General features: G+C 45.4%; 1 protein-coding gene across 1 annotated transcript in view; it reads right to left on the reverse strand.

The window, feature by feature from the left end:
* LOC306924703 (cingulin-like) overlaps nucleotides 1-25,446 on the reverse strand; it is a 64,708-nt gene that overhangs the window by 5,383 nt on the left and 33,879 nt on the right. The window contains exons 6-19 of the mRNA XM_079503308.1: nucleotides 23,851-24,109; nucleotides 22,255-22,352; nucleotides 21,354-21,423; nucleotides 19,779-19,906; nucleotides 18,619-18,730; nucleotides 17,080-17,292; nucleotides 15,281-15,429; nucleotides 14,837-14,957; nucleotides 13,350-13,574; nucleotides 9,629-9,850; nucleotides 4,575-4,823; nucleotides 3,503-3,673; nucleotides 1,783-1,944; nucleotides 1-106 (exon numbers count right to left, since the gene is read on the reverse strand). The exon at nucleotides 1-106 is cut by the window's left edge and continues 68 nt beyond it. Coding sequence (XP_079359434.1) covers nucleotides 1-106; nucleotides 1,783-1,944; nucleotides 3,503-3,673; nucleotides 4,575-4,823; nucleotides 9,629-9,850; nucleotides 13,350-13,574; nucleotides 14,837-14,957; nucleotides 15,281-15,429; nucleotides 17,080-17,292; nucleotides 18,619-18,730; nucleotides 19,779-19,906; nucleotides 21,354-21,423; nucleotides 22,255-22,352; nucleotides 23,851-24,109 — 2,285 coding nt within the window. The remainder of the gene's footprint in view (nucleotides 107-1,782; nucleotides 1,945-3,502; nucleotides 3,674-4,574; nucleotides 4,824-9,628; nucleotides 9,851-13,349; nucleotides 13,575-14,836; nucleotides 14,958-15,280; nucleotides 15,430-17,079; nucleotides 17,293-18,618; nucleotides 18,731-19,778; nucleotides 19,907-21,353; nucleotides 21,424-22,254; nucleotides 22,353-23,850; nucleotides 24,110-25,446) is intronic.

A 25,446-nucleotide genomic window follows, 5' to 3' on the forward strand; every position in this document is an offset into this window, starting at 1 on the left:
AGCGCAGCGAGTCCATCTGGTCTCGGCTGCGGTTCACCCTGTCTGTCAGCATCTCTACACTGGACCTCTCTTCTTCTAGCTCCGCCTCCACGCGCTTCAGCTTGTCCTACACACACACACACACACACACACACACACACACACACACACACACACACACACACACACACACACATAAGAACCCGGCTCCATAGAGCACCGAAGTCCTGACGTCACTCACTCGTCCCCTCGGTTCTGCCCGGTTCACGGAAGTAATTTCTCTATGGAGAATAACACGGGCTCATCTTCAAATCGTTTCATGTAAGCGTTGTGGTCCAAAAATAAACAAGCTGTCTCTGCGCTATGGTCAGGGAGGTGTCTCTGTATCGTTATATTGTCAGGGAGGTGTCTCTGTATCGTTATATTGTCAGGGAGGTGTCTCTGTATCGTAAAATTGTCAGGGAGGGGTCTCTGTATCGTTATATTGTCAGGGAGGTGTCTCTGTATCATTATATTGTCAGGGAGGTGTCTCTGTATCGTAAAATTGTCAGGGAGGTGTCTCTGTATCGTTATATTGTCAGGGAGGTGTCTCTGTATCGTTATATTGTCAGGGAGGTGTCTCTGTATCGTTATATTGTCGGGGAGGTGTCTCTGTATCGTTATATTGTCGTGGAGGTGTCTCTGTATCATTATATTGTCAGGGAGGTGTCTCTGTATCGTAAAATTGTCAGGGAGGTGTCTCTGTATCGTTATATTGTCAGGGAGGTGTCTCTGTATCGTTATATTGTCTCTGTATCATTTACGACCGTCAGTCAGTCACTCATATATTATACAGTCTGTTTCTAGCGAAAATGTAACTAATTCAGTAACAATAGTGTTTTCTCTCAGTCAGTTGATTCTTCATATCCATACGAGTGAAACGGCCGGGATGACATGTTTATTTTTCAAACACAGTTCTTATATGAGGAGATCTAAAATCCCCCTTATGGGGATTATAATGCAAATAAAAAGTACATGATAACCTGTGTATTTGCGCTCTCTACCGATATTGACGCCAGACTTGGGTGCTCTATAAGCCTGATCGATAAGGTGTTCGTTATCAATAAGCATTAACGAGCTCCGTCCACTTAATCATCTGTGGTTAGGTATAGGTCATAAATGGGCAATTAACTGGCGGCCCGGTGTCCACATGCGGCCCCCACCTTCACTTAACCCATTCTGGGCGGGAACCCCTTTACTTTTGGTGTTTTAACTAAGCATTATGTTATAATTTAGCGATTGAAAAATAGCAGATCTACAAGCTCATAGCACGCCACCGAGTGGCGCACTACGAGCTTGTAGGTCTGCTATTTTTGAAAAATCGTAAAACTTGCGGCACAAATCTTTGAATATATATATTCTTTCAGAGCGAACTGTTTTATATTTCGACGTCAGACCTAAATGGGTTAATGTGGCCCTCAGGTAAATATCAGAATACTAATATAGTATTGATTTGCAAACATGACCTGCTTTAATTACTCGAATTAATTACTCTAATTAGTAATGGTTAATGAGTAGTATTGAAATGTTAATTTTCTTATGTCCAATGTATTTGTATTTAGTTCATGAAGTTAACATAACTATACTTATTTGAAGGTATTTGAAATTAAATAAAATTGTAACTTTTCAGCATTCCAATTAAAAAAAATAGCAAAAAAAGTTCAGGATTTCAATTCAAATTATAGCAAAAAATAGCCGATCTGCAAGCTCAAAACGTGTCGCTGTGCGTTTTCAGCTTGTAGATCTGCTATTTTTTCATCTCACCTCCAGGCTGCGGACCTCCCTGGCCCTGTCGCCGAGGCCGCTCCTGCTGTTCTCCAGCTCGGCCTCCAGGTGGCGCAGTCTGTTGGTGAGCAGCTCCTTGTCCAGCTGGTGATTGTCTCTCTCCTCACACGCCAGAGAGAGCTCCTTCTTCTGGCGGGAGACCTAGTGACACGCGCACACACACATACACACGCGCACGCACACACATGCGCACACGCACACACACGCACGCGCGCCACACGCACCAGTGACCAGAGCCATAGAGTAAGACAGAGTTAGGACATTGAGGGGGCAGAAAACTGAGCGCTCGAGCGCTGCTCATGCAGCCCTGGAGAGTGACAAGCTGGAGTTTGAAATACATTGTTTTCAACGAGGGTGGCGCAAATATCAGCAATGTTAGGCATGTGTGCAACATGACAACATGTTTTAAACTATTGTACAGTGACAACTGTAACAATGTGACAACAAAGTCTCTGTAATGTTTATGTTGTACTAGTACTATACTAAAATAAAGGGATTTTAAGATCATTAAAGGTGGGCTGTTGCCCGAGTCCAGTGCATTCTGCCAACTTCCGGGGTCCAGGACAGTGTCACTCTTCGCCAATAGAAGTCTATGTAGGAGAGCCGCCGTTGGACTGAAGTCCCATGAAGTGAACGGAGTTGTCGTAACTCTGTCTTACTCTATGACTCTGGCACGCACGCACAATTATTGTCATGTCGGTTCACACGGTATCTACAGAACGGACCCATAATTCCAGCCACTCTGCACTATTCGTTACTCTGATATACTGTAAATGTATCAATCACTGTCAACGTGGCATCCTTATTCTGGGAAAGTCTTTATGGGCGAACATTTTCAGACATTTTCTCTTTTTCTTTCAAAACAAGGTCCCAAAGTGCTGATCATTGTGGACTCAGAGTCATACGTGATCACAAGACTGGTTGTTTTTCAGCCACCGTTTCAATTGTCCTTTAAAAGCTGTGAAAGTGGCGATCTCCCTCAGTGTGACAGGGAGCTACACCTCCTCTGCCAACCTGGGGAGGGCAGCTGACTGACCTCATGCTTCCTTCTATGCATGAGGAGTCCAAGCCGCTTCTTTTCACCTGACAGGGGGGAGTTTCCCCGGTTGGACGTAGACTGTGTTCCCGGTTCAGACTGTGTTTCTCACCTCCTCCTCCTCCAGTCTCCTCGGACTGTGTTTCTCACCTCCTCCTCCTCCAGTCTCCTCAGACTGTGTTTCTCACCTCCTCCTCCTCCAGTCTCCTCGGACTGTGTTTCTCACCTCCTCCTCCTCCAGTCTCCTCAGACTGTGTTTCTCACCTCCTCCTCCAGTCTCCTCAGACTGTGTTTCTCACCTCCTCCTCCAGTCTCCTCAGACTGTGTTTCTCACCTCCTCCTCCAGTCTCCTCAGACTGTGTTTCTCACCTCCTCCTCCTCCAGTCTCCTCAGACTGTGTTTCTCACCTCCTCCTCCAGTCTCCTCAGACTGTGTTTCTCACCTCCTCCTCCTCCAGTCTCCTCAGACTGTGTTTCTCACCTCCTCCTCCAGTCTCCTCAGACTGTGTTTCTCACCTCCTCCTCCAGTCTCCTCAGACTGTGTGTGTTTCTCACCTCCTCCTCCAGTCTCCTCAGACTGTGTTTCTCACCTCCTCCTCCAGTCTCCTCAGACTGTGTTTCTCACCTCCTCCTCCAGTCTCCTCAGACTGTGTGTGTTTCTCACCTCCTCCTCCAGTCTCCTCAAACTGTGCGTGTTTCTCTCCAGGGAGGTCTGCATCTCGGCGCCGTGTCTCTGCGTCTCCTGCGTCTCCTTGCGCGCTCGCTCCCTCTGCTCCTCCAGCTGAGCCCGGAGAGCCTGCGCCTCCTCCCCGGAAGAGACACTCAGAGAGCCATACTGACGGAACGAACGCACGCACGCACGCACGCACGCACGCACACACGCACACGCACACACACACACAAACATGAGTCGTACAAATCTGTGTTGAATCAATCATTTTGAGCTTCATTCAGTGTCACACAAATGTATAATATAATTATTATTTGACAACATCGGAATTGGCTTTTATGCAAAAAAGATATCCCAAGATATCCATTCTACAACCTCACCGCATTGCATCGCAATGTTATCAAGGAGTTACAGTATTTGTCTTTATTTGTTTCCTTAAAGTTAGATTAGTTAGTCAAACAAGTTTTTCAAATGTCGCAGCTTTTGTCAATTCCTGGTGCTGTATGCTGTTCATGCTTTGAAGTCTGATGATACACTTTTTTTTATATATATAATAATTATTATTATTAATTATTAAAATGATGACGTCATGAACGGGGCCTCCCGATCCTTAAGGCCGCCCCTCATGTGGCCCCCGGCCGAGCCGCCAGTTGCCCATGTATGTTCTATAGGTTCTCTCCGACCCGTTGTGACCCTCTCCCGCTCCTCCTCCCAGTGGCGTGCACAGACATTTAGAGGGGCAGGTGCTCAAGTGAAAAAAGGGCACCTTGTGCAGCGCGTGGAACCGGCCGGTTGCCTTAATCTATTTTGGGCGGGAACCCCTTTTGGTGTTAGCATTATGGTATGCTTTAGCTATAAAAAAATAGCAAAAATAGCAGATCTACAAGCTCATAGCGCGCCACCGAGTGGCACGCTACGAGCTTGTAGGTCTGCTATTTTTGAAAAATCAAACAAAAAAAGAAAAAAGTTTTTTTTTTTTTTCAAAAGGGCACATTGCCAAAAGGGCAGGGGGTGCTCTAGCACCCCCTAGTGTCTATCTGTGCACGCCACTGCCTCCTCCTCTCACCTCGTTCCTGAGTTTCTCCAGCACTCTGTCGTGCTGCCTCCTGCTCTCCTCCAGCTGCGCGGCGGCTTGTCTGAGCGTGTCCCTCTCCTTCTCCGCCTCCTCCCGCCGCAGGCCGGTCTCGTAGTGCTCCTGGTCCAGGCGGGACGCCCTCCTCTTGGTGTCGTCCAGCTCCGCCTTCAGGGCCCTCAGCTCCGTGTGGAGAGACAGCTCCGCCTCCGAGTTCTCCGTGGCGCTGGCCTGGAGCTGGGTCTATGAGCGAGCGCGCACGCACAGACGCACGCACGCACACGCACGCACACACAACGTAAAGAGGTAGGCGTGTAAATGATTCACCAAGGTTATAGAGCGTCAAGGTTCAAGGTTTCTTTATTTTGTATTTTGTGGAGAAATTTGTCTTGGACCCCAAGGACCCTGCAGCATAGAGATAAAATACAATACAATACAATAATACACAATACAAGACAACAAAGGCACACAGTGACCCGTACAACATTAGAATACCACACACCACCATACCTAGTGCAAAAGAGGAAGAACATCACCTCAAAACCTTCGACCCCTACCCTGTCTGCCCTCTGCAAGGACTCTGTTAAGGAGTGTGATTGACAGACGGACAAAGGAATGCTTGTACCTATTATACTTGCACGCACATGGACCTCGTACCTCCTACCTGATGGCATTAGCCGATATTCAGGGTGTAGTACATGGGAGGGGTAAATGGTAAATAAATGGTAAATGGTGCATTTATATAGCACCTTTATCCAAGGCGCTTTACATAGATTGTGCATTACATTCACCCATTCACACACACATTCATACACCGATGGCAGCGGAAACCATGCAAGGCACCAACCAGCACATCAGGAGCAATTTGGGGTTCAGTGTCTTGCTCAAGGACACTTCGACACTAACTCTGGGGGAGCCCGGGTTCGAACTGGCAACCTTGCGGTTCCCATCCAGCCACTCTACCCCTGAGCCGTACTGCCGCCCCACAAAGGGGTCAGACACAATTTGCTTAACCTGTCCAATGGTGGCCAGCTGCTCAAAGATGACCTGGGGGGTGATCGGAGGTGTAGACATACCCATGATCTTCCCTGCCATTTTGGCTAATCTAAGGATCTCAGATTTGTATTTTACAGTTAGGTTTCCAAACCAACTGGTGATACCAGCGTCGCAGTCCCGCTCCCTTTCATGACGACGACGATGACAGGCCCGGAAAATAATTCCCCGTTCATTTTTCTCATAGGAGGTATCAAAAAGTATTTATTTAATGAGCTTTTAAGCCTCGAACGAAGCCAACTGGGATCGTGACGACCCATGACAACAAGCAAAAAAAATTGGGCCGAACAAATAATAATAAAAAAAGAAAAACTACAAAAAATGTGTGGTACCCTGCACATATTTCTTCTTTCTATTTGCTCGGCCCAAAAAATTGTGTTTGTTGCCATGAGTTGTCACCATCCGAGTTGTCTATAATATAAAAACGATAACTGTATTGTGTGTTTGCAAAACTAACTACAACAAAAAATGCCCTTATTAGTTTTTCTAACTATACAACAAAAAATGCCCTTATTAGTTTTTCTAACTATACAACAAAAAAATGCCCTTATTAGTTTTTCTCATTACCAACAGTAACTGAACATATTTTAAATGGTATTTTTGGTTGAGTGTTTAATACACAATAGGCTTCCTCTGACCTTTTTGAATCCTGCACGCCAAATAACCCAAAGTATGAAAAAATCTAAGACTAACACTAAAACTAATGAAAACTAAGTGTTGTTACATAGTGCTGCTTTAATATTATAAACATATTTAATATTTATAACCACAAATTAGTCGTGGTCACTGAGAACGTTTTATCCATGTACGTTCAAGAAAAAGAAAAGACAATTCCAATTGTAATTGTTGCAACTAAGTGAAGTTGCTGTTTTTAGTACTTTATGTATTTTGACTGTGACTTGACTTTTATGTTGTTTGATATGCTTAGTCCTTTTTTGTATCTTTTCTGTAAAGCACTTTGCGCTACACTCGTGTAATGAAAGGTTCACGACACCTTATTATTATTATTATTATGATTCAATGGCAACTACAGCTCTAACAGGACTGTGACCACAGGGATCTGTCATCTCACCAGTCCTGTTCACCCTGTATACAGATGACTGCAGCAGCCCAGACCCTGACATGCTATTCATCAAATACTCAGATGACACGGACGGTTATTGTCGATACCACCAACACCAACAACCGCATCATTGGGGTAATGGACGGATTTGCTGAGTGGTGCAATAACAACTTCCTGGACCTAAACCCCAGCAAAACTAAGGAGCTGCTGGTGGACTTTAGGCAGGGCCCGCCCACTCCACCTCCGGCCCTAGAGATAAATGGCCAGGCAATAGAACGCGTCGAAGAGTACAAATACCTCGGCACCACCATCGACCATAAGCTCACATTCAAGACCAACGCGGAGAACATTCACTTCAAGTGTCAACAAAGGCTGTTCTTCCTCAGGAAGATGAGGAAGCTTCAGGTCCGACCATCGATCCTGCAGGCCTTCTACAAGTCTTTTGTAGAATCAATAATGACCTTCAACATCACATCATGGTTTGGTGCGATGCGTGCCATCAACCGGAACCCTCTCGACAGGGTGGTTAGGATCAGCGGCAAGATCATTGGGAGGGACCAGGAGTCACTCAGCAGCATCCATAAAAAACGGACAATAAAGAAGGTCAAATAGTTGAGGACAACACACACACCCGCCATAACCACTACGAACTAATGCCCTCAGGCCGGCGATACAGAGCAAAGGGGCTCAGCTAGCTTTGTGCCCTCCTCCATCAGACTCTTGAACGCCTAGGCTGAACCTAGGCTGAAATTATTATGATTATGATTATGATTATGATTATATGTTGTTCTGGCATGTATTTCTAACATAATGGCTCCAGAGGTAACAGAGGAACTCTTTGTGGGCTCTGTGGCACTGAGCAGAGGTGGGAGATTAGATTAGATTAGCTGAGATTAGTTCAGATTAGTTTAGTTGAGTTTGGATTAGATTAGTTCAGATTTGTTTATAATTGTCTCAGCTGGGATATTAGTTTCCACTCCCTGTTCAACATGGAAACACAGTCAGGAAGGAAGCAATAGGATACAAGTCAACAAACGGGCTGTAGTATGTCCAAAACTCAGCTACCAGAGTTCTCACCGCAACAAGCCTTGGCAGCACATCACCCCCACCCTTAAACACATCACCCCCACCCTTAAACACATCACCCCCACCCTTAAACACATCACCCCCACCCTTAAACAACTGCACTGGCTTCCTGTCAAGTTCCGCACCGATTATATACTCCTCCTTCTCACCTGCAAATGTCAAAAAGCCCTCCCTGGCTCCACAGTACCTCTCAGGCCTCCTCCATAAACCTCCTGTGACACGGAACCTGCGGTCCACAAACTTGGACCTTCTCTCTGTCCCCAAGGCAGTCAAGTGAACCTTCGGGGACAGAGTGTTCAGTGTGGCAGCCCCCACCCTGTTGAACTCTCTCCCAATAGAGATTCGCCATGCTCCAACACTGGACTCTTTTAAGGCTGCCTTGAAAAGACACAATTCTATCAGGCTTATGGCATATAGTTGTTGATTGTTGTTGGTACATTTTGTAAAGCGTCCTTGGGTCCATGAAAGGCGCTATATGAATTCAAGCTGTTATTATTATTAAACCGTAAAGAATACTTAGAATCAAAGTAGGCCTACTGTACATCCATACTTCTTAACCGAAAACTACAAGTCTGCCAGCCATTTTGTTTAACCCCTGAAACCTCATACTTTGTTGACTGGAGTCCCCCACTAGGCCCCCCTCCCTTTTTCCCCTCTTGACCAAATCGAGTTGTCGATAATAGCAGACCTACAGGCTTGTAGATCTGGTATTTTCGCAGTGCCCCCCACCCCCCAATAACAGGGACGCTGTGTGTTCAACACTCAGAGTGTGTGTCCAGGTGGAATTAATATGAAGGGACGATTGAAGGTGGGCGATCAGTGTGGTGTTCATCAGAGTGCTAATATGCATGTGGTGGATGGCTCCGTCCTTCATGTATGACAGTGTGTGGGGAGCCCAGTGATTGTGGAGGCAGTATTTGTCGGTATTAAGATGCTTAAAAATGATGTTTCTATCCATCTGTATGAATTCATCCAGAAATCCTGGTCTCTAAACTGCCTCCCCCTGGCCAGCCGGGGGGGCCTGATGGAGGGGAAAGGAACTGGTTGGAATAACGTGTTCCTTCCACACGCTACGTCCGGCCGGAGAAACTCCCCCCTGTCAGGTGTAAAAGGAGCAACTTGGACACTCGTGCATGAAGGAAGCATGAGTTCAAGTCCGCTGCTCTCCCCAGGTTGGCGGAGGGTGTGTAGAGCCCAGGATCACATTAGATTAAATAATTGACACAGGGGTGAAAAATGGGTTACAAAATCGTGGAATAAAAAAATCTTTTTTAAAACAGAGAGATGTGTCCGGGTGAGATGTGAGCGGTGAGTCTCTTACCACCGCGGCTCAGTAACGTCATGTTGTAGTTTTCGGTGGACACCTTATCAACTAAAACTGGGGTATGAATAGGCCTTTAGTCAAGGGTTTTGGAGGCGTAGGTGAGGTGAGGTGAGGTGAGGTGAGGTGAGGTGAGGTGAGGTGAGGTGAGGTGAGGTGAGGTCAGGTGAGGTGAGGTGAGGTGGGGTGAGGTGAGGTGAGGTGAGGTGAGGTGAGGTGAGGTGAGGTGAGGTGAGGTGAGGTGAGGTGAGGTGAGGTGAGGTGAGGTGACGTGGGGTGAGGTGAGGTGAGGTGAGGTGGGGTGAGGTGGGGTGGGGTGGGGTGAGGTGAGGTGAGGTGAGGTGAGGTGAGGTGAGGTGGGGTGGGGTGAGGTGAGGTGAGGTGAGGTGAGGTGAGGTGAGGTGGGGTGAGGTGAGGTGAGGTGAGGTGAGGTGGGGTGGGGTGGGGTGAGGTGAGGTGAGGTGAGGTGAGGTGAGGTGAGGTGAGGTGAGGTGAGGTGAGGTGAGGTGAGGTGCTTCAGCGTACCTCCAGGGATGAGATCTTGTCTCGGAGGCGAGCGTTGCTCTTCTCCTGCTCCCGCTGCATGTCCCTGGCTTCCTTCAGCTCCGTGTGGGCGGAGCTACACAGCATCTTGCTGGTGTCTAGCTCCGCCTCGCCGGACGACAGCTTGTCTCGGAGCAGACCCAGCTCGTCTCTGGACTCCGCGAGCTTCGCCTCCAACTCCGACATCACGGCCGGCTCCAGGAGCTGGGCGTGTACAAGACACAACACTATATTACACATGCATCTGGGCGTGTACAAGACACAACACTATATTACACATGCATCTGGGCGTGTACAAGACACAACACTATATTACACATGGACCTGGGCGTGTACAAGACACAACACTATATTACACATGCACCTGGGCGTGTACAAGACACAACACTATATTACACATGCACCTGGGCGTGTACAAGACACAACACTATATTACACATGGAGCTGGGCGTGTACAAGACACAACACTATATTACACATGCATCTGGGCGTGTACAAGACACAACACTATATTACACATGCATCTGGGCGTGTACAAGACACAACACTATATTACACATGCATCTGGGCGTGTACAAGACACAACACTATATTACACATGCATCTGGGCGTGTACAAGACACAACACTATATTACACATGCATCTGGGCGTGTACAAGACACAACACTATATTACACATGCATCTGGGCGTGTACAAGACACAACACTATATTACACATGCATCTGGGCGTGTACAAGACACAACACTATATTACACATGCATCTGGGCGTGTACAAGACACAACACTATATTACACATGCATCTGGGCGTGTACAAGACACAACACTATATTACACATGCACCTGGGCGTGTACAAGACAACACTATATTACACATGCACCTGGGCGTGTACAAGACAACACTATATTACACATGCACCTGGGCGTGTACAAGACAACACTATATTACACATGCATCTGGGCGTGTACAAGACACAACACTATATTACACATGCATCTGGGCGTGTACAAGACACAACACTATATTACACATGGACCTGGGCGTGTACAAGACACAACACTATATTACACATGCATCTGGGCGTGTACAAGACACAACACTATATTACACATGCATCTGGGCGTGTACAAGACACAACACTATATTACACATGCATCTGGGCGTGTACAAGACAACACTATATTACACATGCATCTGGGCGTGTACAAGACACAACACTATATTACACGTGGAGCTGGGCGTGTACAAGACACAACACTATATTACACATGCACCTGGGCGTGTACAAGACACAACACTATATTACACATGCACCTGGGCGTGTACAAGACAACACTATATTACACATGCATCTGGGCGTGTACAAGACACAACACTATATTACACATGCACCTGGGCGTGTACAAGACACAACACTATATTACACATGCACCTGGGCGTGTACAAGACACAACACTATATTACACATGCACCTGGGCGTGTACAAGACACAACACTATATTACACATGCACCTGGGCGTGTACAAGACACAACACTATATTACACATGCACCTGGGCGTGTACAAGACACAACACTATATTACACATGGACCTGGACGTGTACAAGACACAACACTATATTACACATGCACCTGGGCGTGTACAAGACACAACACTATATTACACATGGACCTGGGCGTGTACAAGACACAACACTATATTACACATGCACCTGGGCGTGTACAAGACACAACACTATATTACACATGCATCTGGGCGTGTACAAGACACAACACTATATTACACATGCATCTGGGCGTGTACAAGACACAACACTATATTACACATGCATCTGGGCGTGTACAAGACACAACACTATATTACACATGCACCTGGGCGTGTACAAGACACAACACTATATTACACATGGACCTGGGCGTGTACAAGACACAACACTATATTACACATGCACCTGGGCGTGTACAAGACACAACACTATATTACACATGCATCTGGGCGTGTACAAGACACAACACTATATTACACATGCACCTGGGTGTGTACAAGACACAACACTATATTACACATGCACCTGGGTGTGTACAAGACACAACACTATATTACACATGCATCTGGGCGTGTACAAGACACAACACTATATTACACATGCACCTGGGCGTGTACAAGACACAACACTATATTACACATAGCATTATTAATAGGGATGCACCGAAAATAAATTATTGGCCGAAACCGAATACCGAATATCCGAATATGATTAATATTATATATCTTTTTTCCTACCATTGCTGTCATGGCCGTACCTTAAAGCTACCTGATTTATGGCAAAATAAATGGTTATGGCAAAACTTAACTTAAATAATAATCACTATTATGGGTCCATAAAACATTTATTCAGCTCTTTTGAATGCATTAATTGCATACACTATTTGGTGATATATTTTCTGCCTATTCGGGCATCAAGGCAGGACTGTGTATGCCTTGATCCCGCCTCTTCTAGCTGCCGCTGATTGGCCAGGCCGTTTGGTGGCCGGAGCATCGAGTCTGCCTGTGAGTTCCCAGATGGGAACAGGAGGGGGGGGGGACCCAGTGTACTCTCTGCTGCCCCATCTGGCGGAGTCAGGTTAGGCCGAAACCGAATAGGCCGAAAATGCATTTTTAGCCATTTTCTGCCGAATATTTTCTGTGGCCGAATATTCGGTGCATCACTGATTATTAACTCTGACATCACTGAAAGGGGAGCTGTGTGTGTGCAATAATGCATACAGTATTACACATAACATTATTATTTATTTTAAAACAGCTTAATGATTAATTACGTCAATTACGGCACTGGCCATAAGGGGGGTTAATTTGACTTATTTATGGCAAGAAATGCGATCGTGGGGCCAAACTGGTCTCAGGTCAGTATTATGAGATGGCTGACTTTCAGTTCCGGTTCAAACTGGTGTAAACATCCGCTACTTTTTGGGAGAGGTTAATGGTTATCCAAAAAAACGTCTGGCACCCAAGCACTGGCCATCTGCTGGCCATCCGGCAGAATGGCATCTAACCTCAACATTAGTTTTTGGGCTTTTCTGCCTTTATTGATAGTATCAAGTGAAGATAGACAGGAAAAAGTGAGAGACACGCAGCAAAGGTCGTCATGAACGGGACTCGAACACGTTTGGTTCCATTTGTACACTCTCAAGAGTTAAACTAACATTGATTTTACAATATAAATTGGGGGTCCCAGAGATAGAAATGCCATTTAACCCATTCCCTTTTGGTGTTTTAACTAAGCATTATGTTATACTTTAGCTATTTAAAAATAGCAGATCTACAAGCTGCTAGCGCGCCACCGAGTGGCGCGCTACGAGCTTGTAGGTCTGCTATTTTTGAAAAAAACCCGTAAAAATGCGGCACAAATCTTTGAATATATATTCTTTCAGAGTGAACGTTTTTTTTTTATTTCGACGTCAGGTCTAAATTAGTTAATGGGGGGTCCATAGCCCAAACTTGGGGGTCCTTGAAATTAAACGGGTTGAGAATCACTGCCAGAGCCGTACAAATCTTCTCTTATGGGGGGGGGGGGGTCCCTGGCATATCTCTTCAAATGGGGGGTCCGCGGGGCTGATTAGTGTCAGTTTGGGGGTCCTTTGACATGAAAACGTTTGGGAACCCACCGTTCTAAATGCATACGATGCAAGATGAACCAAACCTTTTTGTTCTTGTCCTGCGCCTTGGCCACCTCCTCTTTGGCTCTCTGCAATTGGTTGATCAGCCTGTCGATCTCGTACTTGAGCTCCGCCTCCTGCTCCTGGCGGGCCTTCTTGGCGTGTATGAGCTCCAGAACCTTCCGGTCCGTCTCCGCCTTGAGGTCCAGAACCTTCCGGTCCGTCTCCGCCTTGAGTTTCTCCAGCTCCGCGCGACACCGCTCCACCTCCTACACGCACACGCACACGCACACACACACACACACACACACACACACACACACACACACACACACACACACACACACACACACACACACACACAAAAAACAAACACAAGTGTTTTATTCGTAGTCTCTTGAATAGTTTTCATTTGGTTTCAGTCACCTGGAATGTTTTAGTGTTAGTGTAGTTTTAGTCGACTAGATGTCATAAGATTTTAGTCGACTAAATCTACAGTTGATTTATAATAATTGATAATATTGATACTAAGGATGTCCCGATCACGATTTCTTTGCTCCCGATCAGATTCCGATCATTAGAAAAGGTCTTTAAATAAATGCTTTTTGAAACGTCTACAACAATGAAAATGAATGAGGAATTCTCTTCCGGGCCGCTCGTCGACATGAAAAAAAAGTTTGGGAACCTCTGGCGTAGACGCCCCGAGAAAGCCGGATGTGCTCCAAAGTGGAATTGAACCCACAACCTCTGTGGCGGTGAGCGTTTACCACTGCACCAGCTGTCTGTGTTCAGACTGATTGAAACAACGTCAACCCAGAGCCGCCCTGTCTGCGCGACCTCTATCTGCTTTGATTGGTAAATGGTAAATGGTAAATGGTGCATTTATATAGCGCCTTTATCCAAGGCGCTTTACATAGATTGTGCATTACATTCACCCATTCACACACACATTCATACACCGATTGCGGCAGAAGCCATGCAAGGTACCAACCAGCACATCGGGAGCAATTTGGGGTTCAGTGTCTTGCCCAAGGACACTTCGACATGTAGCCAGGAGGAGCCGGGATTCGAACCACCGACCCATGGATCATTGGACGACCTGCTCTACCTCTTGAGCCACAGTTGCCGTGGTAACGATGTAACAACGTCACGACGTAGGAGCTACGTTGCTAATGGTGTTGAATTGTAGGTGTATACAGGTACACATACAGGTACACACAGGCCCCATAGTGGATCCTATTTGTTCATCGATCTGAGCGTGTGTGTGTGTGCGTGTGTGTGTTCGGGCCTCATTCACACGTAAAGAACATATGTTGTGTGCTCTGCCTGTGTTTGATGGCTGTGTTCTGTCCCCCTCAACCTCCATCAAACACAAATGTTTGGTCAAACCATGTGACTCCCTTTGGAAAAGCATTGAGGCGGCCATCAAACACAGGCAGAGCACACAACATATGTTCTTTACGTGTGAATGAGGCCTCAGACCATCAGTGTGTACGTTACCTTGTTCATACCATCAGTGTGTGTGCGTTACCTTGTTCAGACCATCAGTGTGTGTGGGGTCAGGTGTGTGTTGCTGCACGGTGTTCAGTTTCTCCTGCAGTTCTTTAAGCTCCTCCTCAAACTCCTCCTTCTCCAGGCGAGCCTGCAGCAGCCTGGCGCACGCACGCACGCACGCACGCACACACGCACACATACACGCACACACACACACACACACACACACACACACACACACACTTTTAGTGTTTGCTATTCAAAAGTAGAAGATCTACAAGCTTGCATTGCGTCACTTCATCAAATGCATTTATAGAATGGGCCTCAGGTTTGAATGGGTTAAAGGTGTTGTGCCATAGAGTTATAAGTTAATGGCAAGGTGCAACGTCCCATTGGCAGCCCATTCATCCCAACAGAAAATGTGTGTGTGTGTGTGTGTGCGCGTGCGTGCGTGCGTGCGTGCGTGCGTGCCTCTACTCACTCCTGCTTGGTGGATCTCTGCTGGTCTCTGGCTGTGTGAAACTGCTCCATCCACTGGCTGCTCTCGTCCCTGCAGTCGTCCAGCTGTTGGTGCAGCGAGCGGACGGACGTGTTGACGCGCTGCCGCTCCGCCTCGATGCCCGCCTGAGACTGACATGATATAATATAGTTAACCATAGAGCACCGAAGTCTGACGTCAATATCGGTAGAGGGCGCAAATCCACAGGTTCATGCACTTTTTATTTGCATTGGATTTTAGATCGCCTCATATAAGAACTGTGTTTGAAAAATGAACATGTCATCCCGGCCGCTTCACTCATATGCATATGTAGAATCAACTGCAAACGCTATTGTTACCGCTACTGAATTAGTTACATTTTCGCTATAAACGGACTGTATCATATATGAGTGACTGACTGTCGCAAACGATACAGAGACACCTCCCCGACAATAACGCAGAGACAGCGTGTTTATTTTTGGACCACGGCGCTTATATGAAACGATTTTAAGATCCATGAGATGAGCCCATGTTATTCTCCATAGAGAAATGACTTCCGTGAACCAGGGGAATCGACGGGACGAGCGAGTGACGGCAGGACTTCGGCGCTCTATAGTTATAGTTAACAATACCTAACTGACATTAGAATAGTGGATACCGGAGCTAACTCACCAGTTTTCGCTGCGGTTTAGTGCATTTTTGTTTTACTTCACCTCCATTAAAATTGCATTGAATTGAGAGAGAGACAGAGAGTATAGTTGTTTAGTAGATGAACTAGATGAAGTTGGAATGCTAAAGTTTAAACACCAAAGCACCGAAACAATGTCATTCATTAGTAAACAATATCCTGAATTGGTAGGCCTACTATCATTGGTATTCACAAACTCAACTTTTTATCATTATCTAGCTGACCATTTCATTGCACAAAATAATTTGATCACTTTGGAAATTAACTATAACATTATGTGGGTTTGACATACTACACTGATGAAGACAGCATGTTAGCATAACGATGAAGACGGCAAAGAAGAATTTTCGATGCGGCGACTTAGAAAACTGGCGAGTTCTCCGGATCCATTAAATCATAGCGCCCAGCGATTTATAGCAGCGGAGCACTTTTACTGACGGACTGGATGTTATCCCAAATGTGACTGAAGTAGCTAGATGTAGCCAAAAAACTAGAGGCGATCGAGAACAACGGGAGGTATGATTCAATTAAAACCGGGGTGGGCCGTCTAACACACAATCTTTGCTAGGATTGCACGGGATGATTTAGATCAAGAGTTATTAACGTTTTAAGATTTTCAGGGGGGGGAACCTTTTCGATCATGTCTCACTGTTACGCAACATTAAATGTTGCGCAACAGACGCTCCCAGCCTGTGGAGCGATGCGATCGGCTTTGATATCAATAACCTCCGTCCTTTTGATCAATATCCGTCTTGAGCGCTGGGCGTTACTAATTGAAAAGGCGGAGAACTTCGTCCTGTGTGCTCAGGGATGAGAATAGTTATTAAACTAATCCTAACTGCCTGAGACTAACATGAGAATGCGTGCGTACCTGTGACAGAGCCTCCATGCTGTGTGCGTGCGTGCGTGCGTGCGTGCGTGCCTGTGACAGAGCCTCCATGTGTGTGCGTGCGTACCTGTGACAGAGCCTCCATGCTGTGTGTGTGTTTGCGTGCGTACCTGTGACAGAGCCTCCATGTGTGTGTGTGCGTACCTGTGACAAAGCCTCCATGTGTGTGTGTGCGTGCGTACCTGTGACAGAGCCTCCATGCTGTGTGTGTGTGTGCGTGCGTACCTGTGACAGAGCCTCCATGCTGCCTCTCAGTCTCTCCATGTCGGTGCTGTACTGCTCCCTCAGAGCCTCCATCTCCTTGTCGTGGGACTCCACCTCGTCCTTCAGCGCCCCCTTCAGGGCGGTCAGCTCTCTCTCCCTCTGCCTCAGGGCCTCCTCCGCGCGACGCCCCCGCTGACCGCACGCGCTCAGCTCCGCCTGGCACGACGCCAACTCCTGCACGGTGGCGGGAAAAAAAAGTACTCAATTGTTTTTACTTAAAGTAAAAGTGCCAATGCTGCAATTTAGAAGTACAAGTCGTTACAAGTAAAAGTACGGAATTGAAAATGTACTTGAGTAAAAGTACAAAAGTATCGGCATCAAAATGTACTTAAAGGGATAGTTCAGATTTGTTTTAACTTAAGCTGTATGAAATACTTGCCATTAATATAGTGGTTGCAACTGTATTAATCGATTGGCCGAGTCCCGTGGTGGGAGTTCTGCTCTGGTTTTGGTCAATATTAAGTAGTTCTGGTCATTTTGTGGGGGGCACTGGGGCCACGCGGTAAAAGTTAATTAATCCACAAAACTAACGTAATTTGTATTGTTGACCTATTTCTAAAATATTAGTGCAACTTTTGTTCATTTTTTACCCCTCTATCACACGGAACTATGTTTTTTGTATCCATATCACTACGCCCAACAAATAGTTCCATGTGATAGAGGGGTCAATGTGTCCATGTCTCGGAGCCATAGAGTAGAATCGGCTCAGCGGTAAATATTTTTTACTCTTGACATCTTACTAAGCTGGGATGACCAGATCTTATGCATGTCATTGCAGGCTGACCAGGCCATACCCTTCCTAGTTTGAAAGTCCTTTTGGGAAGAAGATATATATGAGCCCAAATACTTGTAGTCATCAACCTGTTTCAGAGGAGTATTGTTAAGTGTTTTTATAATGTGGTTATTGTTGGATTTGCATATATTTACGTATTCAGTTTTCGTCTCGTTGAGATAAAGACCAACACAGTTGTAGGCCTTCAGTCAACAGACTGAAGGAGAGCCTGATCACACACCCACGCAGAGTAATGTCACTAATGTGTAACCAACACTACGTATAAAAACAGCCAATGCCGTCATCACAAATTGTGGGCATGGCCGTTTTAAGCCCAATAATGCTTGGAATGGATTCAGCATCATGAAAACCCCCTAGTATGACACATCACATGCTAGATAAAGCATGATGACATTTTGAATTTTTTGCCTGCTATAGGTTGTTAATGGTATGGTCACATAATGCCAATTATGAAAATTGCTCAACATAATGCAAGTTAGCATCTGGCAGTTTCTACTTGCTGGGGACCCATACTAAACATTTGTAACATAAAACGTTGGTGTACTCAACATGTCCGGGTTCACTTTTTGGCTACTAGGCTATTTAGTTTTCGTCAGTGAAAAAAAGTAGTCGACGAACATTTTTCGTCTTGGTTTTAGTCGACGAAAAAAACACTGGTACCGTGTTGCCATAGTTACCGTACCGTCGTGTTGCCATGGTTACCGTACCGTCTTGTTGTCGCCGTCTCTCCGGGCGTCCTCCTGAAGCTCCGACAGGCGGTCTTCCATCTGTCTGACCGTACTCTCTGCGTTCTCTCTCTCCATGCGTAGCTGACTGAGTCTGACGCACGCACGCACGCACACACACACACGCACGTACGCACATGCACACACACACACACACACACACACACAGTAACTTCGTTTGAGGACACGAGGGATACATGCAGCAAAGAAAAATATGTTTCCTTCATTTATAAGCACATGAAGCCCATAATGCTCTGAGCAGAGTGCTGCCCTAAACATGCAGTGTTGTTGTTAGTGGGAATAAACCAATGCACTCACTTTCTTAGTGTTTCTTAATGTTTGTTTTTAGTTCAATGTTTGTTTTAGAAACGCCATTGACAATGAAGGGAAAATTTACGTCAACTTACAGTTGGGTGCCACCGATATTTTCCCTTATCATTTGACCCATTTAGGCCTGACCTCAAAATTTAAAGAAATCCTTCTAAATCCTCCAGTTTTCTGAAATAAATATTTTCACGATTTTTCAAAAATAGCAGACCTACAAGCTTGTAGCGCGCCACTCGGTGGCGCGCTATGAGCTTGTAGATCTGCTATTTTTCAATAGCTAAATTATAACATATTGTTTAAAACACCAAAAGGGGTTCCCGCCCAAAATGGGTTAACTGTCCTTTTGCGCAGATCACGCAAACCTCAGCAAAAAGAAAAGGACAATATCGATGGCCTCCAACTGTACACAAACATCAAATGCCATGACAATAAAGAGAATTGTTTTGACACCGTTTGTTTTACATCACCATCACATCACCTAATCATAGCAATATGAGTTAGACTTTAATAAGAGTAATAATAAGAGTGCCCCTCACTTCACACGGGTGTGATTTGCTTTACACAACAAAGGAGGCGGTGCCTCCAGAGGCAAAAATGAAGGGAAAAAAAACATATTTTGTTGCTCTATTATTATTTACGGAATGCTGGGTTCCCAGATCAATATAGTGTCCATGATGTCATTATAGGCCAATGTTCTGCAAACTCATTATGTACTCTGGGCAAAAATGGATCAACATTCAGTGGTAATTGATTGAGTTGAACATTTAGTGAAAAAGTGTCTGTGTGTGTGTGTGCATGCGTGTGTGTGTATTAACTCTTCGTGTGCCCGGTGCAGCTCAGCTCTGCTGTGGTCTAGTCTCTCCAACAGCTGCAGGTTCTCGTCCAAGCTCGAGTCCAGCTGAGCCTTCAGCGATACCTCCGACTGACTCTGACCACTGCAGCCCTACACACACACACACACACACACACACACACACACACACACACACACACGCTCACACGCTCACACACACACACACACGCACACACGCTCACACACACCCGCACACAACGTTTTGGGTGACTTGAATGACAATCGCAGGACATGTTACTATAGCGGATTTTCACTTCCTGATTCTCGGTTTCCGAGTGAAACGGCTTTCAGAATAAGATGCTTCTGCCTATTAAATGACCGGATGGCGCTCTGAGCCACCACCGGATGGCGCGGTTGGCGGTAAAATGACCGGCCAGCAAATCAGGTTGGGAAGCAGGCTACTGCTACAGCCACATCCGGGATAACATCCGGCCCGTCTGTAAAAGTGCTCCGCTACTATAAATCGCAGAGCTCTATGATTTAATGGATTAAATAACCCCGGGCCATCGGAGTGTTAATGGCTCTTCAAAATAAGTCATCCGACTTGAAGACCTTGGCAGGGGAAGGGACACACATACTGAAACAACTATGGCGGTCAATGCTGTAATATTGAGCTGAATATGGGCTGATAAACTGATGAACTTTGTCCGCAACACTTTCAGTTGTGACTCATTTGTGAATTCCTGACGGACACAATCGGTCATGACTCATAACACTGTTAAACCTCTCCCCCAATATGACATGTTCATTTGATTTATTATAGTGTGAAACTTCATTTACGGTATACATGGGGCAACTGGCGGCCCGGGGGCCACATGCGGCCCCCACCACCACTTAATGTGGCCCCCAGGTTATTAACAGAATACTGATTTTTCAAACGTGCAAACTGCTTTAATTACTCTATTATGTAGTTCAATGACTAGGATTAAAATTATAGTCTTTTTTTATGTCCAATGTAAATTTGTATTTAGTTCATAAAGTTAACTTATGTTAAATGTATTTGAAATTAAATTAAAAAAAGGTTACTTTTCAGGATTCCAAAAAAAAAAAGCAAAACAAAAAATTCAGGATATCAATTCAAATGAAGCTCAAATAGCTGATCTACAAGCTCTCAAACGCATCACACTGCAACACGTTGTGAGCTTGTAGATTGGCTTTTCCCGCTCTGTGGGACAATGGGTCTATAGTGGGATCAAATAAAGGTTATCCATCCATCCATCCATCAATATCCCTTTTTTTAAATCATTATATATTGTTGAGGGGCGCCAGCCCCTGCTATACACAGGTTTAATGTTTGTCTTTAGTTCAATGTTTGTTTTGTAAACACCATTGACAATGAAGGGAAGATTTACGTCATATTGTCTCTTTGTTTGTTAATGGCGTTTAATGTTTGTGTTGGCACCGTTTGTTTTACATCATTACATCACCTAATCAACATTTTTACAAATCAAACCCAGCTTTTGTGAAAAACAAAACAAAAACAAACCCAAACCACAGAAACTATTATAATATAATGGAGTGGTTTAAAAGGACCAACCATGAGTCTCTGAATCCTCTGGAAGATGATCTGGACTTTGTGCTTCACCACATCCTCACCCTCATTGGTCCTAGAAGCACAGTGCAGGTCCAAAACAACCAATCAGGGGTCGGGTTATAGAACAACATTAAGAAATCGTTAAAGCGACCGTAAAGCATCATTTTGACACTGGTAGTTATCAGAGCTTGTGAGCTGTTTTACCATGCATAAATATGTTTTGGATAGCTCTATCTCACTCAGAAACACATTTTCTTCTTTGGTGTGTACCAGTGTTGATTTCGTCGAAAGATGTTCGTCGACTACCTTTTTCCACTGAGGAAAACTAAATGGAAACTAAATAAGAACTAAGCTATGATGACTAAAACTAAGACTAAATATACTGACAATTTCGTCAACAAATAAAAAATAGACTAAAATGTTAGGAAGGGACTAGTGGACAAGAGATCCAGTATTATAAGTCATTTTACAATTAGTTGCATGCGCTGCGACGCGTTGTGGGCTTGTAGATCGGCTATTTTCAGCAAGTATAAAATGGGGGTATGTATTTGAAATTAAATTAAAAAAAAGTTACTTTTCAGGATTCCAAATAAAAAAAAAATCAAATTCAATGACCTTTAGTTCATCTAAAGCATGAAATACATTATTCAAATACATTTAACATAAGTTATTTTTTAAATCAGTCATTACGACGGCATCAAGGCCCGACGAAAACACATTTTGTTCGACTAAATCAACTGTAGATGTAGTCGACTAAAATATCACGACATTTAGTCGACTAAAACTAGACTAACACCAATACATTCCAGGTGAAGATGTGACTAAAACAAAATTAACTATTCAAGAGACTAATGACTAAAACTAAAATTTGCTGCCAAAAAACAACATTGGTGAGTATAGTTACCCTCCTCTCACAAGGCCGTAGATGGTGTTCATCACCTCCCCCTCCTCACTGCTCAACTCTGAACTCTGACCCTGGTCCAGCAGAAGGTCAGGGGTCACCTGCACACAGGGGGGAGATATAATATTTAAAGGTATATTCACTTAATTCAAATATGACTTATTTTTTCGATAATCCTCCCTACTATAGAGTATGCTGACCATATAAGGAGTTCCTCCCTGTCCCCCGTGAGCCCCTGGGGTAAAAAAAACCCTAGTTTCGGTTTGGGCTTTGGGTGGGAAAGCCTTCATCCAATCAGGATGAGAGGGGCCTTCCTCCAATCATGATCGAGTGGGGCGGGCCTTGGTGCATGTGCTGTTGTACTTCCCCCACTGTAGTGCGTGCATGTGCACATCTTGTTACCGGGGCAGACCGGGGTTTTTTCCAAATCACCCAAATCACTGAATGCTCCTTTAAGCCTATAGAAGACAATCACCTCTCATTAACCCGTTTAAACCTGATGTCGAAATTAAAACAATGTCTTCTAAATCCCCAAACGTTTTCTTCTGAAAACCCCATGTTTCTATGTCAGTGGTGCTCAATATTTCATGTCAAGGACCCCACAATTATATGTAGACCACGGACCCCCCATCTGAAAATATGTCACCCAGGGACCCCTCAGAAGCAAAGCTTTGAGTTAAAACCGTTCGCTCTGAAATATATAGTCAATGATTTACGCCACATTTTCACGATTTTTCCAAAAAAAAAGCTATGAGCTTGTAGATCTGCTGTTTTTCAATAGCTATAAAGTATAACAATGCTTAAAACACCAAAAGGGGTTCCCGCCCCATTTAACACACACATTCAACCTGGCATCCCTGTTTCAGGCAACAACAAAAGAATTTACTTATAAAACATTTCTTATTTTAGATTAAAAAATAAAAATAAAAAACAATTTGAAAGTTGTAATTTTGGTTCTGCAGTTCAACATAGAGCAAACCTACCCTAATAATGGTTTAATCTTTTCTTATTTTTTGTATTCTTACTAGTCTTATTACGTTTGAAATGTACCAGGTATGTGTATGCTACGTATGTCCTGTATGTCAGTCCTGTTTGTATTGTTTGATGTCTGGGGACTGCAGATGGAAATTAGCATGTTTTGCTAAATCTGGTATATTTACACTGCATCTTTAATGTAATGTTCATCAATATATGGGCGGTGGTGGTTCAGGGGTAGAGTGCCTGGATGGTAACCGCAAGGTTGCCAGTTCAAACCCGGGCTCCCCCAGAGTTACTGTCGAAGTGTCCTTGAGCAAGACACTGAACCCCTAATTGCTCCCGATGTGCTAGTTGGTGCCTTGCATGGTTTCCGTTGCCGTCGGTGTATGAATGTGTGTGTGAATGAATGGGTGAATGTAATGTCTCTGTAAAGCGCCTTGGATAAAGGCTCTATATAAATGCACCATTTACCATATACACTGTCCCGACTAAATAAACGAATAGAGTAAAGTAAAGTTATTGTAGGCGAGAGGCACTTCCACGTTGGCCATAAGTTATGTTATAAGCACAACCCGTGCAGGATTTAGAACGTCGCGGAAGAGGAGGAGACGTCGTCCTTACCCATGTCTCCGTCTGATTGGTCGAGGGCGTCTCCACGGCAACGTATCGCCCCGTCTGATTGGCCGAGGGCGTCTTCTCCACGGCAACGTATCGCCCCGGCGGTGCCGCCTTATTGGCCGAAGAAGGCACGGGCCCCTGGATCCCACGGCCCAGGCTGCTGTGTGTGGACGATGGGGGTGATGAGTAGGGGTTGGGGGTGAGGACAGGGGACGCGTCTCCGATGTCCTGCGGGTGACCCGGCACAGCTCCACGCTCCCACCTTAAGCAACCAGGTACATTTACTCAGGTAACTGCACTCTCTTTAGAAGAATCTCTTAACCCATTTTGGGCGGGAACCCCTTTTGGTGTTAGCATTATGTTATGCTTTAGCTATTGAAAATTAGCAGATCTACAAGCTCATAGCGCGCCACCGAGTGGCGCGCTACGAGCTTGTAGGTCTGCTATTTTTGAAAAATCGAAGAACGACTGACATAGAAACAGCTTTTTCAGAAAACTGTCAGGATGTAGAAGACATTTTTAGAATCTGATCTCAGGTCAAAATGGGTTAAGGGCCTTTCAAACGGGAAGCGAGGAACGCGGGCGTTGTTGCCTGGATCAACGACAGGTCTCCTCCAGGTCTGCTCAAGAGGGGCGCAAAAAAGCTAAACCGTATCCAGGTCTGGTGAGTCGCGGGGTCGTGTGCACGTAACGAGCACAACAAATTCACGGGACCGTGCTCACGTGAATACACTTGCGTCGTCACACTGTGACTGCTCCGCGCAAAAACGCAGGTCTCATTGAAAATGAACTATAGGCGTGTTATATCGCTTCACGTTTCAAAGGCCCTTTAGAAGAAAGAGGCAGTCCTACTGCTGTGCTGCAGCCAGACGAGGCAAGGCTGCTGCGTCACAGGAGGAGGACAACGGCATGTCGAAGAAGAGAACACACTCGGGCTAGCTTGAACAATTGAAGTTTTTTCAGAATAAAAGGCGCTAGAGTGCCAAGCAGATTTTATTCTGAAAAGCCCTGCCCTTCCATTTTCCCCCACAAAACCGGGAGGTGAAAATCTTCCATTACTACCTCACGCCAATAAGTCTGATCTCTCTTTAGAAGTGTTAATATTCCAATATAGAAGGGAGTTCTAGCCGCACCTCTAGCCTATAGCAGGCCAGTCTGGTGCATCTCAGGAGCCTCTAGCCTATAGCAGGCCAGTCTGGTGCATCTCAGGAGCCTCTAGCCTATAGCAGGCCAGTCTGGTGCATCTCAGAGGCCTCTAGCCTATAGCAGGCCAGTCTGGTGCATCTCAGGAGCCTCTAGCCTATAGCAGGCCAGTCTGGTGCATCTCAGGAGCCTCTAGCCTATAGCAGGCCAGTCTGGTGCATCTCAGGAGCCTCTAGCCTATAGCAGGCCAGTCTGGTGCATCTCAGAAGCAGGACAGATAACATGCGAACAAGAAGGCACTGGAGCAGCTCAGACGATTTAGGCCCTTAGTTTATTATAACAGGGTGCAGGTAAAAGTGACAACGTTTCGATGTGTAAGTTACATCTTCGTCAGGTCATGTTATGATGTTAATATTCCAAACGAGATGCAAGATGAAGTCAGAAATGACCAAAACC

This window comes from Electrona antarctica (genome assembly GCF_951216825.1).
Source record: "Electrona antarctica genome assembly, chromosome: 6".
NCBI lineage: Eukaryota > Metazoa > Chordata > Actinopteri > Myctophiformes > Myctophidae > Electrona > Electrona antarctica.